Source organism: Pectinophora gossypiella, chromosome 7 (genome assembly GCF_024362695.1).
Source record: "Pectinophora gossypiella chromosome 7, ilPecGoss1.1, whole genome shotgun sequence".
NCBI lineage: Eukaryota > Metazoa > Arthropoda > Insecta > Lepidoptera > Gelechiidae > Pectinophora > Pectinophora gossypiella.
In genome coordinates, this window is record NC_065410.1 from 7,618,308 (window position 1) to 7,634,243 (window position 15,936).

Genomic DNA, 15,936 nt, shown 5'->3' on the forward strand with positions numbered 1-15,936 from the left:
CGCACCACTGCCAAATATCGCGACTTAAATTACTTAAGTGTGGAAATTGAATGCCTCCCATTCTGTTTATATATGAAATTGCTGTTGAGTTATCAATTCTTAAAAGAACCTCACAATTTCTGTAGTTTTTTGCGAAAATTTTTAAGCCAAAAAATGCAGCTGCTAACTCTAAGTAATTTATGTGCTGGGTAAGCTCCTCGCTTGACCACTGTCCACTAGCCGTCTCATCAGAACAACAAACTCCCCAGCCGGTACGGGATGCATCCGAATATATTTCCAACCGGTAATTGCCTGAACGTATGGGGCAGCCGTGATCATTGATGTTACGAATCCACCAATTCAAGTCTGTGCTTAGAGAATCGGGAATGTTAATATATTGATCGTAATCATCTTTAACTTTTAAGTAAAGAAACTTTGTCCTTTCGAAATTTTTAGTGTACATCCAGCCATACGGGACTGCCGGACACACTGAAATTAATAATCCTATCAAGTGTGCAAACTTACGCAGTTTACACCGTTTTATTATAGAAAAGTATAAAAGCTCTTCCATAATTCTTTGTCTTTTATCGAATGGAATACTTAAAGTAAGCTTCGCTGAATTGAAGACAAAACCAAGAAACGTAGCCGTATGACTGGGTGTATTTACAGACTTTTTATAGTTGATCGAAAAACCTAACCACTCAAGCAAGGTTTTTGTAGTTTCAAAGTTTTGAATACAGTCTGAATAAGTATCGCCGAATAAAAGCAGATCGTCTAAATAGATAACTGACAAGAAACCTTTATCACGAAGAAATTGAATTGCAGGTCTCATTAATTTTGTAAAAACGTAGGGTGCGATATTTAGACCGAAAGGTAATACTTGAAATTCGTATAGCTTTCCAAGAAAGCAAAAACGTAATAATTTTCGATAGTCCTTGTGTACACTGACTGAGAAATATGCATCTTTCAAGTCAATAGAGCACATATATGAGTTTTTAGACATAAGTCTCATTGCCGTTCTATAATCTTCGAGTTTAAAATGTGGTGCATGAATAAATCTATTTAAAGACTTTAAATTTAAAATAAATCTATTTTCTCCATTACTCTTCTTAATCAGAAAAATGCTTGACAAGAACTGACCTTCACAAGGTTCACATTCACGCACCGCACCGATCTTAATAAGTTTCTCGATCTCTTTACTCATTAATAATGACTGTAATTCAGACACTGGCTTATTTAAAGGGTAGACAGATTGAATATTCTCAATTGAAGCGGGGATACGCAATCCCGAGACCCATGACAATAATATATTATCATTGGTGATCTGCGACCAATTATTATAGAAAAATTGAAGTCTACCCGCCTGTGACTCGACGACGGCAACTGGCTCTAGCGATGCGCTGTTCGACCGGAGTGGCGCGGCTGCGCCGGCGGCGCTCGGCGGTCGTACGTCTGACGTGGCGGCGGCCTGCGCCCACCACTCGCTGAGTTCGCCTTCGCTGGAGCGCGGCGAGGTTGGGATGGCGCCGCCGACGTCGGCGGCCCCCTCCAGTTTAAAGCTCTCGATGTTGATGCCTCCCCTGCTTTATTCTTAGGTTGAGGTTTAGGCTTAACAACTGTATGTCTCAGCTCCGCACCTGTCCTTGTTATTGCCTTCATAGACCTTAGATTTTCTTGTAAGTCTTTTCCGAATAACAAATTATCTCGCTTGAGATCTTTGATATTATCTTTAACGTCTTTACTAAGGCTTGTCAGTATAAAGTTACGTCTAGTTTGTGTCTCTGAGAAATGTATGTGACACAGAAGTCTTCCCGTGTCACTGAGAGCCTTCAGCATATCATTTTTAGTTGCATCCTCGGTAATATTCCCTGATAATAAAGTCGACATTGTGTTTGCCACACTTGTTATAATCTTTCCTAAGAGCTTTTGTTTTCCCATTAGAATATTATCTCGTTTCAAGACATTTTCATTGCATGCCGCTTTTATTTCAGGGTTTAAAACAGGAGCCTGAGCTAACTTCAAGTTCTCTGGAATTTCATACTTTTGTGTAATTTCTTTTCTTGTATCTTCTTTAAGGCCATTAATAAGAAAGTCCGACCATCTGCTGGCAATGTCCTTTTGAATGCAAGGGCCAAACTTTTCTTCCCTCACGGGTTCTTCTCCTAGGATTAATAATATATCCGGGTCTAACTCAGAAACCGGCTCAGAAGCCGAGGGTACGGCCGTTTCTGAAGGGCCGACTAGCTGCATCGATGTGCTAGCTGTAGCTGGTGCAACCCCTGAAGCGGGAGCAGGCAACGGGTGCTGTGGCTGCGTTGTCGTGTTTTCAATAGCTAATTCGGGCCCCGGTGAAATGTCGAAGACAGTGCCTAATGGGGTTTCTGAAAAAATAAAATGCCCAGACTGTACTAAACACAACCACAGCCATGAATGCTATATTTGAATAGATAGAACTCACGACATAGTCTCACGGACTATGCTCACGAATTATGATTAATTATTTCCATATACAGCGATCAACCTTACAGATTGAACTGAAGTATAAATTGGCATGATGGTACATATTCCCCTTTTTATACAACGATCAACCTTACAGATTGAACTGGAGTATAAATTGGCGGGATGGTATTAGTCTTGCAGACTAAACTCCATGTCCAAAAGAGTAACATATAAATATATATCTTTTTTTTTTTTTTATTTATTTATGTAGCACAAAAGTACCTTCACATTTGGAATCCTCCTGCATAGGGTCTGTTTCCAACATAGAATAGTCTTGGTCTTGACTATAGTCTCGTCTCTCGTAATAACGTTGCAGATGTTCTTCCGATCGCGATGATAAAGATGAATCACTGTAAGTACGGTGGCGCGAGCGGTGACGACGTTCGCGAATCTTCGATTTTTTCCTTTCTAATTTCCGAATTTTCATGTCAATATATTCCTCATCGTCGTAATGTTTGCGTTTTCCCATCTCGAATAATCACGAATAACACAATACAATCACAAATAACACTAATTAGATCACTAAAGTGTAAAAAGTTAAATATTAAATAAATACAAAGTACCTACTAGTGATCGAAAAAATACGTGCACGATGGCCGCGACACAGAACGTGTATGAGGTACTGTCAGTGTGGCGAGCATAGAATATATCCATTTTTTGTGGGTAGAAATAATTTATACTCTAAACCTGTGTACGATGGCAGCACATATGCGTGCTACTACAAGTGATATAAGTGTAATCTCGAAGGGCGAATCACTGAAGTTTAATAGTTTCTATGCCATTTACCGCGGTTTTAATTGCTATTTCGCAAGTCTAGACTAAGAACAACAATAACTGTTACATTTACAGAAATGTAATTATTCTATTTTGATTCCCAAACGGACTCGAAAAAAGATTTAGCAATTTCAAAGCGACCTCGAGTATTCGATACCACTATGAAATCCCGTATTCCTATTTAGATTTCCAGATATGGCAGATATAAGCTTAAATATTCCGTACGGTTTTGCATTTTCAGATTTTTGCGCCCCATTGTAAAATACATAGGAATATTCAAATAGGGATAATCATGAATGTGGGACTAATGGTTTATTTTTCATGCTCAGTGCAGTGTAGAATAAGTCAATAAGAGATGCACCACATGCTATCGTGATTTTACATTATTTACATATTTCGAATAAAAAGTATATTTTGAATTGCCAGCGCGGTAAAATAATATTATTATATTCGCAGTAAGTATAAAACGCAGAATGAAAAGTGATAAATTAATACGACAGACTTTCTCAAACATGAATTTTACCCTCTTAAACAAACTGAATTTAAATATTTAAATTAAATTTAAAGTAAAAATACTTAAATTTAAAATTTTCAAATAAAAATAAAATCATGTATTCCTTTTATCGTTGAAAAGGAAAGTTGCTTTCAACTCCAGTTTTCAACAGTGAAAGATATCAAATTCCCAATTTTTATTGAAACCTTTGTGTTCAACGAAAAATGTCTGTGATGCGTTGAAAGCAACATATTGTGTAGCAGATGGCGCAAATACATAGTCTTTGGAGAGTTTTAAAAGAAAATATATTTTAGCAAGAATAAACCTAGGGCTTTTATAATGCAGACTTGTATAGTTTGAGTTTAATCTAAAACTCTTGTAGGGATATAAAAGAGGATAGACTTTTCTATGGCATACCGCGCCGTAATGAAACACGCAAGTGGAAATAAATTGATATACCTATTAGAAGCCTTCACACCCAACAACCTCTGTGGTCTACAGAGTCCTGTTGTGCTCACGAACTGGATGGAGGTTCGAGTGCGTTTCCTGATGGGGACATTGTCGAAAACTGTCTGAGGCTGTCCTATGTCTGGTAAGGACATCACAGGCTGAATTACCAGATTGTCCGAAAAACAAAGATGATCCCGTGCTTCGTTGGTCCCAGTCACTAAACGTAGAAACATCTCAAGTAACCCGCAATAAAGCAGCGTGGTGGAGTATGCTCCATACCCCCTCAGGTTGTTTGGGAGGCCTGTGTGTATAAATCTTCTCTTTATGTTATGTTATAAGTGTACCTATATTAGAAGTAAAAGTTAAGTTTTAGTTCAGAATAAAATCAATAGTTTAATTAGAAGCTCGTTCTGTATAGGGGTGATCCCGATGTGAATTGAACGCCCAACAAAAAAGATAGAGCAATATTTATTATGAGCTTGTATCGTTATATCGTTTATTCAAATTCAAAATATTTATTTCGGAAACTAGTCCATATTTAGTTAGTAATAAAAAGCTTAACCTAGTATAAGTAACAGATTCGAAAGACGACTACATAAAAATAAACTACATGAGGCCAGCCCGAATTACCGAAGTCGCGGGCAGCTATGTTACAGCGTGCAATCGCACCCAGCGGTTCAGCAGCGGCGAGTCGTACCGGTCCACCAATGCGCTCATGATGGTGTTGGGGCTGGCACATATTTATATAAGTATATAAAAAATATTTTACGTAGGTGGTTCCAGGGATGAATAGGTCATAGAAATAGGAAATATGTGTAGGCGGGCACACCATCGGCCCGGTGTTCAAATGACATCTTTACAATAGCGGGAAAGTTATAAATAGATGAAGTTAGCGCAGAACCGAAAAGGATGGCGCAAAATATAGGATGCCTATTACCCAGCAGTGGGATGATCCGGGCTGATTGATGATGATGAAAAACATAGGTAGGTTTCTTTACTATTAATCCAGTAGAAAAGTCTTAGTTAGATTAAGTTAGATATATGATAATTATATCGCTGGTAATCTGAAGTCGTGTCACAAATTATAATTTTTATACTGTGAGTGTTACAGGAGAGAATTTCTGCAATGTTAGAATTCACATGCACCCGTTCATACAGGATATAGGGCCGCCACGGCGCGGATACCCGGATTCAATTCCGGTGGGGACATACCACAAAAATTACTTTGTGATCCCTAGTTTGGTTAGAACATTACAGGCTGATCACTTGATCGTCCGAAAGTAAGGTGATCCGTGATTCGGAACGTTAAGCCGTTGGTCTCGGTTGCTACTTACTGAGGTAAGTAAGTAGTCGTTACACGAGCCATATCAGGGGCTTTTGGCACCAGAGTTGATGACGTTGGTACCCTACTACCTCACAACCCACACGATAGAAGAAGAATACCTCCCACTTCGCGACCCGGTATATTTCAATTACGTAGTAACTATTAAGTAACCTGCGATTCCAGTACCATCTTTATAGGTTACATTTACAACAACGTAAAATACCTATGCTTAAATAGTCGATGTTTAATGAACGATTATAACATCGCAATCAAGTATGTAGAAAGCTTATATTTCCGATTTCCGGTATTGATTGTCGGTATTTTAAGTTTCGACGTTATAATATTATGTAGGTAACCTCTAATGTTCATAAAGGCTTTCCTTTAAAGCAACGTAATAGTTAACATCATAAGAACTATGTTTAAGCATTCGTGTGTTTTCAAGTAATCCCTTTCCTCCTCAGGTGGTGTTCTTCAAGAACGGGCAGCGTATCATGAAATACGTAAGAGAGCGAGACCCGCCCTACGAAATTTACAACTTTACGGGGGCTCAAATTAATGTAAGTAATTAAACACCTTCCTACTTAATTTACGACAACAATGCCTCATTTTGAACACAATCTTGATAATAAACTGGGCTAAGAATAAACTGGCGCAATGTTTCTGTCAAAATGAACTCTGTAATTAAAGGGGTTCAGTTGAAAGTTTGTTGAAAACACGAATCGATTCATTCAGTAATAGATTATTACCTCATACCTTCTTACACTTTTTGATTGATATCATTTGTAATGAAGAGGGTGGTACTGATCATGTATCATTTAAAATAATAACATCACGACTATATTCCCGATTGGGGTTGCCAGAGGTAAGTACTTACCCACGTCTCACCGAACTTAGCTATAACATACACACAATATCATCATAATATCTACTAATACATCGCAATATTATAATGATAACACAAAATTAATTTATAATTATGATCATAATATTGTTATGTTACATGCTGCAGTAAACTTGTGACAAACATCATTATAATTCATGATTACGTTCATCACTAATTAAAGAGCCACGCTCTTGTCGATGTAGCATTCTCCATGCTACTGTTTAGGGAAAAATAGGGCAGTGGTTTCCCACTTGCCTTCCGCCCCACAGTACTCTGTCTGACGTGAGTGGGATGGCGCCCAGATTAGTCTATTTCTAAGCCGTAGTATGACTCATGTCCTCCGCCTCTGTATAGTACTGACAGTTACTGCAAAACTAGCGACTCGAAATTAGCGGTTTGTAGGTAGGTAGTTTCTAGGTTACAGTCCTTGTGATTTGCCTCTTCCGTTCTGCAGTGCCACCGTACAAATGGTTCCCATATCCGCCTCTGCAATCACTAAGGTCTTCACCCGTATCCCTGGGCAAGGGTTATACGTTATACCCCGCAGTCTGTCCCTATCCGAACTCAGCCACCATCTCACTCCGACCTACTGAAGTATAAGGCGCCCAGCTGAACAGGAATTGCCGCAGTGGAGGGTAAAGAAGATGACTCTGTCCCCCCTGGGGCTGGTTTAATGGTCTTGTATGTAACTAAAACCAAATGTCATGATTACGACATATTACGTAATTTACCAAAAGATAAACAATTACTAGTATAGTGAGTGATAGATGTATCACGCATTTCAACAAGTTATCGAGTCACTCATTCATATCTAATATCACGCCTGCTACTTATTGGGATTGGTAGAGCCACGGAGTTCCATTTGCGCCGATTCGATAGGTATAGCCCCTTCCGCTTCCTTCATTTTCATTCAATAATGCCTCAAACATACATATTTAGCGAAATTATTCAATAGTTCGATGTAAATTGTTAGTAATTTACATACAAATGTAGACAGATCTGTATTTAAATGAATAAAAAGTATCACAGGTTCACCTAAATAAGAAATAAGGTACATTACGCGGATTGACGTCAATCAACCGCGCCTCTATATCGAGTTCAATATCACAGGGAGTGGTACAGTCATGAGCAATATTATGTACCACTTTAGAACCCTGTCGCACCATCATATTTGCCATTTAATGATACTTACGGTTAAATATGTCAAAAAAGTTAATGTGACATGGTTTCAAAGTTTATACATATTAGTACCTACTTGTGATCGTACACGTACCAACTGGCCTTGGACTACAATTAGTTGTCACCAAGGTACAGTGATATGGGTTACTGGCCGTGAGTTAGTTTATGGTTAGTTTATTTGAATTCTTTGAGAAGTCGTCGATTGTTTTTTGCTAGCAGATTGAAGTCGACGAAGCCAAGGCTCAACACATACATTTTCTCTATTTGTTCTATCGATTTGTCTTCTGAGAGCCGTCAGACCTCCAAAATAAGTTTGTTCTCTTTGCTTATATTTTAATACTTTTCTTCATAATTAAAAAGTGATTGCAACGTAATACACAACAAAAATAACATATATTATTCTCATGACTATATCCCATTGTTGGAGCAGTCAGAGGTACATATCGCAAGATGAACTGAGTACCTACACTTCACCAGCTTTCTGTTAATAGTTCTTCCCAATTAAAGTATTTTTTTAAGTACACGCAAACTGTACTTAAGAAAACACACAACTTTACGCTCACCATAATACACACACCTTATGTATCATAAATTATATGTCTGTAAGATTTAAAAGTGATGATGGTAAAAGCCCGATTGTTCTTCAATAATTGTTCCAGTAGCTGAGCGATGGCTTAAGCGATAGCTAAGCGGACACTTCATACAAACAACTTTGTTTTACACAGACACTACACATTGACGTTATCGTATCGTGACGTCTGACGCCCATACGAAAGTCTAAACTATGTTCGAGGGGAGTGAGGTAAATGTAGCTCAGCCGCTGGTGGGGAGCGGAGAGTTTCCGTTCTATACGTAGTATTATTCCTTATTCTATGGATATGGAGTCATAAGACGGGTAAAAGAAGATGCGAGTTATTGATGTTTGTTTGTGTTATGAATATGAGGAGCTCGGTGGCGCAGCGGTAAACGCGCTCGATCTGCGATTGTTGAAGTTAAGCAATATTCGCAATGGCCGGTCATAGCATGGGTGACCACAAAAAAAAGTTTTCATCTCGAGCTCCTCCGTGCTTCGGAAGGCACGTTAAGCTGTTGATCCCGCCTGCATTAGCAGTCGTTAATAACCATCAATCCGCACTAGGCCCGCGTGATGGTTTAAGGCCCGATCTCCCTATCCATCCATAGGGAAGGCCCGTGCCCCAGCAGTGGGGACGTTAACGGGCTGATGATGATGTTTGTTCATCGGCATGGAGATAGATTATTGACTGTATGTACGTTTCTTGCTAAATGATTTAATATTGTTTCAGTTATCCAAGTTGTCGCCCACATCACTCACCTTAGAAACTCTGGACTTCACAGCGTCCGGCCCCTACGCGTGTGAAATCGCACTTGAAACCCCACTCTACTCCAAAGTGTCTAAAATACACGAACTAAATGTTATTGGTAAGTTATTTTACAATTTATAAAAAAGAAACGTCTTAAAATAAAAAGTTATGTCTGCAAAGCTTCGTGCATCATGGTCTAAATTTATCTTATCCACTCAAGAAATCATAGTTGACACACTCAATAACTTCTTAATTTATCACGTAAGCGTAAAATATTTATAAGAACTGATATTAGGCAGATAAATTACTCAATTGTATACCAATATTTTATGTTTATTTTTTTTAAAGAACGTCTAGGGCCCTGTGCCGAGGTTTTTCTTGCAGCTTCTTTTCCCCGGCTATACAGGTTGTGAGAAGCTGCAGTAGTTTTAGGCGGATGAGACGTTCGTTATGTAAAAATTGACGATTCAAAGTGTAACTATGTTACCTACTGAATAAAGATATTTTTGAATTTGAATTTGAACTACTTATATTTTTTTTTGCGCCGAGTGCAAATACACTCATTAAAAAAAAACATCGGTGACGTGCACAGATATTAAAAAAGTGTGGTGTTAGTTGAAAAAAAACTGACACGGAATGTTTTTTTTTTTTTGCTTGCGATAATTGATTATTCAATGTTTGCATAAAATAAGCATTTACTACTTCACTTCGAGTCCATCGGGATCTCCGGTCACTCGTTTTTTGTCGGCGTATTTTAAGTTGAAATGATGCTCAATAATTTCTCTCCACTTAGTGCCGCCTAGTGCCTATCACCAGACATTTGCTTCCGATGTATTTTAAAAATAAAATAAGATTTAAGTTATCTTCTGTTTTGAACTGGGTCCGAATAATAAACCTATAGCTGCTCAGCTGTTTACTTTCATAACCGATGGATTATGCCCTTTCTAACATGATGGACTGGCTGGTTATGTGTTACCACACGGCTCACTTTATCCATCTTGGATTTCGTATTAAAAGTGGCTGCAAGTTGTTTTCTGATTAGAAAGAGAGGAATATAGTAAGAAACCTTTATTACTGTAGGACACCACAAGAACAGTGATTACGTGCGAGGCTCTGCCCATCCCAATAGGGATTACGGCCTTGAGTTTCTGTATGTATTATAATGTTTGTTTCGTTACTCCCAGTTCAGTAGATAAGTAAATAATTCGAGCGGAATCTAATGTCCAATTATAATAATAATTGTCATTTACCGGTTAACAAGTCTCATGGGAGTACTAATTAACGAGTCATGTCTACCTAGTTTGCCAACTCCTAGGGGATATCCCTCATTACCACCACAAGCTTTCGTAGAACATTATAACTATAATAATATTGGAGTTGGTAATATGAGTACCTACGATAGCAGTTTTCTGTGACTTCGTCTGCATTTAACCATTTGCACCCTTGGGGTTCAATTTCAAAAACTCCTGTCTTGTTGCTTGCCTTCATTAGTTTTTAATTTTCGTGCAAAATGTGAAGGTAATTTTTTGTGTAGGACAACTCCAACGGCCCATGTTACGTCATAACAAAATAAAAAATAATAATAATAACACAACTGTATCGAATATTCTGGATGAAAGTTTAAATTAGTGTTGCCGAATAATCGATTCTCGATTATTTTCTTCGTAATAATCTAAATATCGATATGCCTATCAATTAAATCGATACTATCTGTTGTGTTAATAATCAATTAATCGATTATTGCAATATAATCGATTTAATCGAGAGTATTTCAATTATTTTACTATCGATTAGTCGATTATAATTGTTATAATTGCAGAATGTTTAATATCCATGGGATCGATTTAATCGATATTATCGATAAGCATATCGACATTTCAATTATTTAGGGGCTTAGAAAATAATCGATTATTAATCGATATACAGTCGATTATCGAGCAACACTAGTTTAAAGTAATCATGTAAAATTAAAATGTATAAGAAAGGACGCATACTCCTGCAAATAATTTGGGATTCAAGGTTGTAAACAATTAACATACTTACAGTACATGTTTTTCTTTCTGTATTTGTTACAGTGAAACAGAGGTACCGTCCTAAGATAAAAATAAAACATAAAAAGCTGTTATCGAGCGAACACTTGGAAGCGACGTGTCAGAGTGCTGGTGCGCACCCTGCACCACACCTCACCTGGTTCATCAACAATGTAAAGGTATACAACTTTTTAGTATGATGGAATAATAATAATATATCTATTTCTCTTTTGTTTTCTATTTTGTTTTTTCCTGTTTGTGCAATAAATTTATATTTGTTAAAAATAAATTTATACATTGTTAATACTATAAATATAAATTTATATTAACAATGTAAAGGTATACAACTTTTTAGTATGATAGAATAATAATAATATATCTATTTCTTTTTTGTTTTCTATTTTGCTTTTTCCTGTCTGTGCAATTTTATATTTGTTGTAATATTTGTTATGTTGTTATGTTATGTCGTATACATAAACTGCCTATATACGTCCTACTGCTGGGCTCAGGCCTCCCCTCAATCAACCGGAGGGGGTATGGAGTATACTCCACCACGCTGCTCCACTGCGGGTTGGTGGTGTTATGTCGTATAATAGAATGAAAACTCTCCGCCGCGCACCAATCGGAGCTTCGTCACAACGGGTTTTATGATAACTAACACTTTTTATTTGAAATAACAGATTAATTAGTTCACATGCATCATTGAATGCAGATTAGTGATAAAATTAAATCTAAAGATGATAAATATGTCATTAATGGTAGGTAAACTATTCTGTAACGGATATCGAGAAATGAGTTATGCAGGCCCAGCTTAAGGTCTCCACAGATCTTTCGCCGCGACACGCTACGCCACCCCACGCCATGCCGCGCTGCTTCAGATATCTGTGTGAACGGACGCACACAAACTCAAACATTAAAAATACTCCCGCCCCAAAATATTCTCGGTGCCGCTTGTATGTGCACTGTTTCCTCTACCTAACTTGGCTGCAATCAGCTAGAACTTCCAGCGGCTAGTGAGGCTAGTTTACACCCAAAGACCTCTTGACTTAAATTCCATTAAACAACCTTAAAGTTCTCAATAGGATCCAAACAAGCTTCCTAATCGCAGCCGCCAGTTAGGAACTTAGTTCGGCCTGACCAAGTTTATACGGGTCTGGTCTTCAGCCGAATAAGTATGAAACTTTGGCTGCGGGCCGATATTGTTTTTAACTTTTAAGAACAATAGAAGCTTTTATTACTCTGACTCTTTTTAAGAATAAGTACCAAATTGTGAACGTAACACAATACTTACATGCTTTTTTTATACTAGAATCGAAAATCATTAAGTATTTCATTTGTCACAGTTAAAAAAATGTGAGAAACTGTTGTGCTACGGAAAGAATTAATGTTTTGTAAATAACATTATGTGTTAAGGTGTTTACTGTATAAGCCTGGTTGCCACAAATCAATAGTTATATAAAATCTAGGCTATTTGGTAAAGCAAGTAGACAACAAGTTACAGGCTCGATTAAACAAAGAGAAATAAATCATGTGGTGAGAACGTGGTATAAGACAAATTGAGGTCGCACACAGCTTTGTGAACACACGTTCTTTACACAGATGCCACGGCTTTAGCTCTGCGGAAACACAGACATTCTAAGTTTCAATTTATTTGTATTAAAAATACTTTACTTAATGAGAATTGTTAACATGACTATCGAACTATGTATGATCTTTTCATAGTCTAGATTTACTCCTGATTCAAAACTTCGAAACATTCACCTCAGTACAATTTTCAATATCAGTTGACAGAAAGTGTGAATGGTGCCGTGCGCCGGGCTTAATGTTTTGCTCTACCCAGTTTCTTTGAACAATAAACGTGTTAAAGCGACTCCCTTCGAAGTTTATTAGTTTAGAAGAAGGAACTAAGAAGATCCTGACGTGACAGTACTAAAGCAATAACTGATTGCTTAGTTTTCTAACGCTAAATACGATGATATCTAGACAACGTTAGTTTAAGCTTTTTTGCGCCGTCACTTACTGTTGATGCACAAAAGAAAAAGTCTTTAATGGATAACTCTAACAGAATAAAAATAACCTCACCTGACAAGAATTAGCGCAAGTTTTTTGCCTAAAAAATGCTTTGAATAAATTTTATTCGAATTTTAAATAGCTACAGTACCGACTGCGATGAAAATGTTGAACTAATTTATAAACATCTAGCTTTAGAATTCTAATATTTTAATAATAAACCACATTAAATGAAGACCTTAAAACTATTGGGATTATTTTTACTTATAAATAAGTAATTTTAGGTAACTTTGTTCATCTTGTAGAGATAAAAGCACTCACATTATTTTTTATATGCTTTATACTAAAGAGTTATTAATTTATCTTCAGTTTTATTTTCACTAACAGAATTGACATGCCTCACAAAACCACCAAATACACTAGCAAAGGTGAAGTGTATGTACTTAGTTCATCTTGCACTGGATGTACTACCTACTAACTTAATCGGGAATATAGTCACTCACGTTACATCATTTTTGTGATGATGATGATCTCCGACCGATTATGGCCATGGTGACTACTTCGACTCCTAGTCGGCACGACGCTGATGTGCCCGAAGATGGCATATGTAGTTTATCTTCACGGTGAACTCTCGCGCACAGTGAGGGCACGTGAGCACACCGTTTTGGTAATTATAATGAGTAGCGGCAAGGGCACGGGCCTTCAACTCATCACGTTTAACGTCGAGGTCTGCCGTGCGCTGTTGCTCGAACTCGTGTACTCGCCTCATCACCAGCCTGCGCCATTCTGGGCGCTGTGCTGCCAAACCCTCCCATTGAGAAGGCTCAATATTGCATCTTCTCTTATGCCGCTTATCATTTTTGTAACAGGTGGATGAAAGGCTGACGGTCCCGTACGGCACAGTGAAGTTGCAGCGGCATTCCCACCATGGCATACAGCTGTCGATGACCAACTCCTCGCTCCACTTCCCCCTGACCACGCTACAGCTTGCCCCCAACCAGACGGTGGAGATCACCTGCCTCAGTACTATACCCAGCTACGCGAATGACGGCGAAGGTTACGCCGACGTCCAGAATCATACCGTCACGGGTGAGTTTACCTATATTCTGAGTTTCGTGCTTGTCTACTTTTTTTGTAGGTTGGTCTCAGATTTTGTAGGTAGCAATATGACTAACTTTTTAATTCTTTAAAATGAAAATCCCTTTACTAAATTGAATTAATATAAACTGCCTTTAAAGTGTTTTTAAAATATCTCAACCCAACCCTATGAATTGGTAATGGTGATCACACTGTCCTTAGAACGCCATATTTGTTTTTAAAAGGAACAGTTTATAAAACAGATTAATACTATATAACTTTCATTCCTTCTTCAATAAATCATTATCGTTTTCAGCCAATGCCGTTATTGTACTCCATTTTTTTAATATAATATTACTTGCGCCAGCTCTCGCCAGCTTACTTTAGATGTTGTTTCTCTTATCCTTTGCTTTCCGGCTATAATCTGGGTGTCGGACTCAATCACAATATTTATTAAAAAATATGTAAAAACGAAAAGTATCAACCAAGCTTCTGCCTTGTATTGAATAAATCCTTGAACTTCAGAAATTCCCTTTCTACATTTTTTTCACGAGCCGTGTTATTTCTTTACGGCCACTCTAAAGGAGGATCCTGAATAATTACCATTCTCTCAGTGACATTTTCTTTTCCAGTGAACGTGATCGGCATTGAGCCTGCCCCAACGCAACTTCCCGTCAAAATCATTAGTTCGGAGCTCAATTTTTCGACTCGTTGTGAACTAAACCGTATATTAATCGCTATATTGTTACTGGCCTGTCATTTTGGAAGGGTCATCCTGTAGACGACCTTAATTCAATATATCTGGATAATGATTGTCCTTCTTTTTATTATACAGTTCATCTGAAAAGTTATTTTTGTGTAAATCTGAAGTATATTGCGTGGTTACTATCAGTTGATTTGTGATATTGTTAGTAACAAAGCAACGTACTTGTATTGTACAGGATTAAAATTTTAATTGTTTTACTACATGTTGTTTACCCTTCCAAATTGTAATTAAAGGATTGTGGTGATTTGACTATAGTAAATGTGGTTAAGGAATTGGTTATATTTTCTAAAATCCATTTCATTCTTTTATTCTTAGATTTAAAAAAATGTTTTAAAATTAATTCGGTTTTGTCTCGATTGCTGTAGTCTATTTGAATATTAATTCTATAGATGATGTTTCAGTTTGATAGAATATTTATATTCCTAGAATTTAAAATTAAAGAGAAAATTGGACTATGAAAAAGGTGATTGGGGTAATTCAAAATTACATTTGAAATTTAATTTTCTTACGTCAATTTAATAACCTAATCTTTGAAAGATTGGTAACTGAAGTTTGGAGTAAATATTATATTCCAAGAAATATGATCATATTATATACGTATACTTATTTTAAAGCCGTAATTATGTCGCTTTTCCATGAAGTCCGTTGTACATGAACCGTTTGCTTACTTATGCGCAATTATGAGACTGAATTAGAAAGATAGGTGTTTTTACGACCCGATATAACGGCCCCATCCCATTATTTAGAAGTTCCAATGAAAGTGCTTGTGCGTTTCCTATTGTCATTGGCAATTACAATTTTAGAAAAATAAAACACTTTATAGTACACGGATCTAAATTACATCACTAATCTGAAAACAAAAATACGTACGTCCAATAGTAGAAATAGATGGTCAATTACTGGACATTAACCTACTTTGGGCAGAGCCTGACTCTGTTATGTCAGACAATATGCTTACCTAAAACTACGAGCGGCAATGAACTAATCCCGTTAAACGTGTTGTCAATTAAGTGATAAGTAATCTGCCATTGACTTCAAATGGAGCCTTTGAATTGACCACAGGCACACTATAAATAATAATACCCAAAGTCGTGTATATCAATGGACCGTCTCCCTTGCGGATAAATCCATCAATTTACTGGAAACCTAT

The 15,936-nt window shown here is 37.3% G+C and overlaps 1 protein-coding gene across 2 annotated transcripts in view; it reads left to right on the forward strand.

Moving 5' to 3' along the window:
• LOC126368072 (uncharacterized) overlaps positions 1-15,371 on the forward strand; it is a 158,850-nt gene extending 143,479 nt beyond the window's left edge. For both annotated transcript variants that reach the window (XM_050011954.1, XM_050011953.1), the window contains exons 4-8: positions 5,981-6,076; positions 8,886-9,021; positions 10,979-11,112; positions 13,813-14,032; positions 14,653-15,371. In XM_050011954.1, coding sequence (XP_049867911.1) covers positions 5,981-6,076; positions 8,886-9,021; positions 10,979-11,112; positions 13,813-14,032; positions 14,653-14,801 — 735 coding nt within the window. In that variant the 3' untranslated portion in view covers positions 14,802-15,371. The remainder of the gene's footprint in view (positions 1-5,980; positions 6,077-8,885; positions 9,022-10,978; positions 11,113-13,812; positions 14,033-14,652) is intronic.
• Positions 15,372-15,936: the final 565 nt, after the last annotated feature.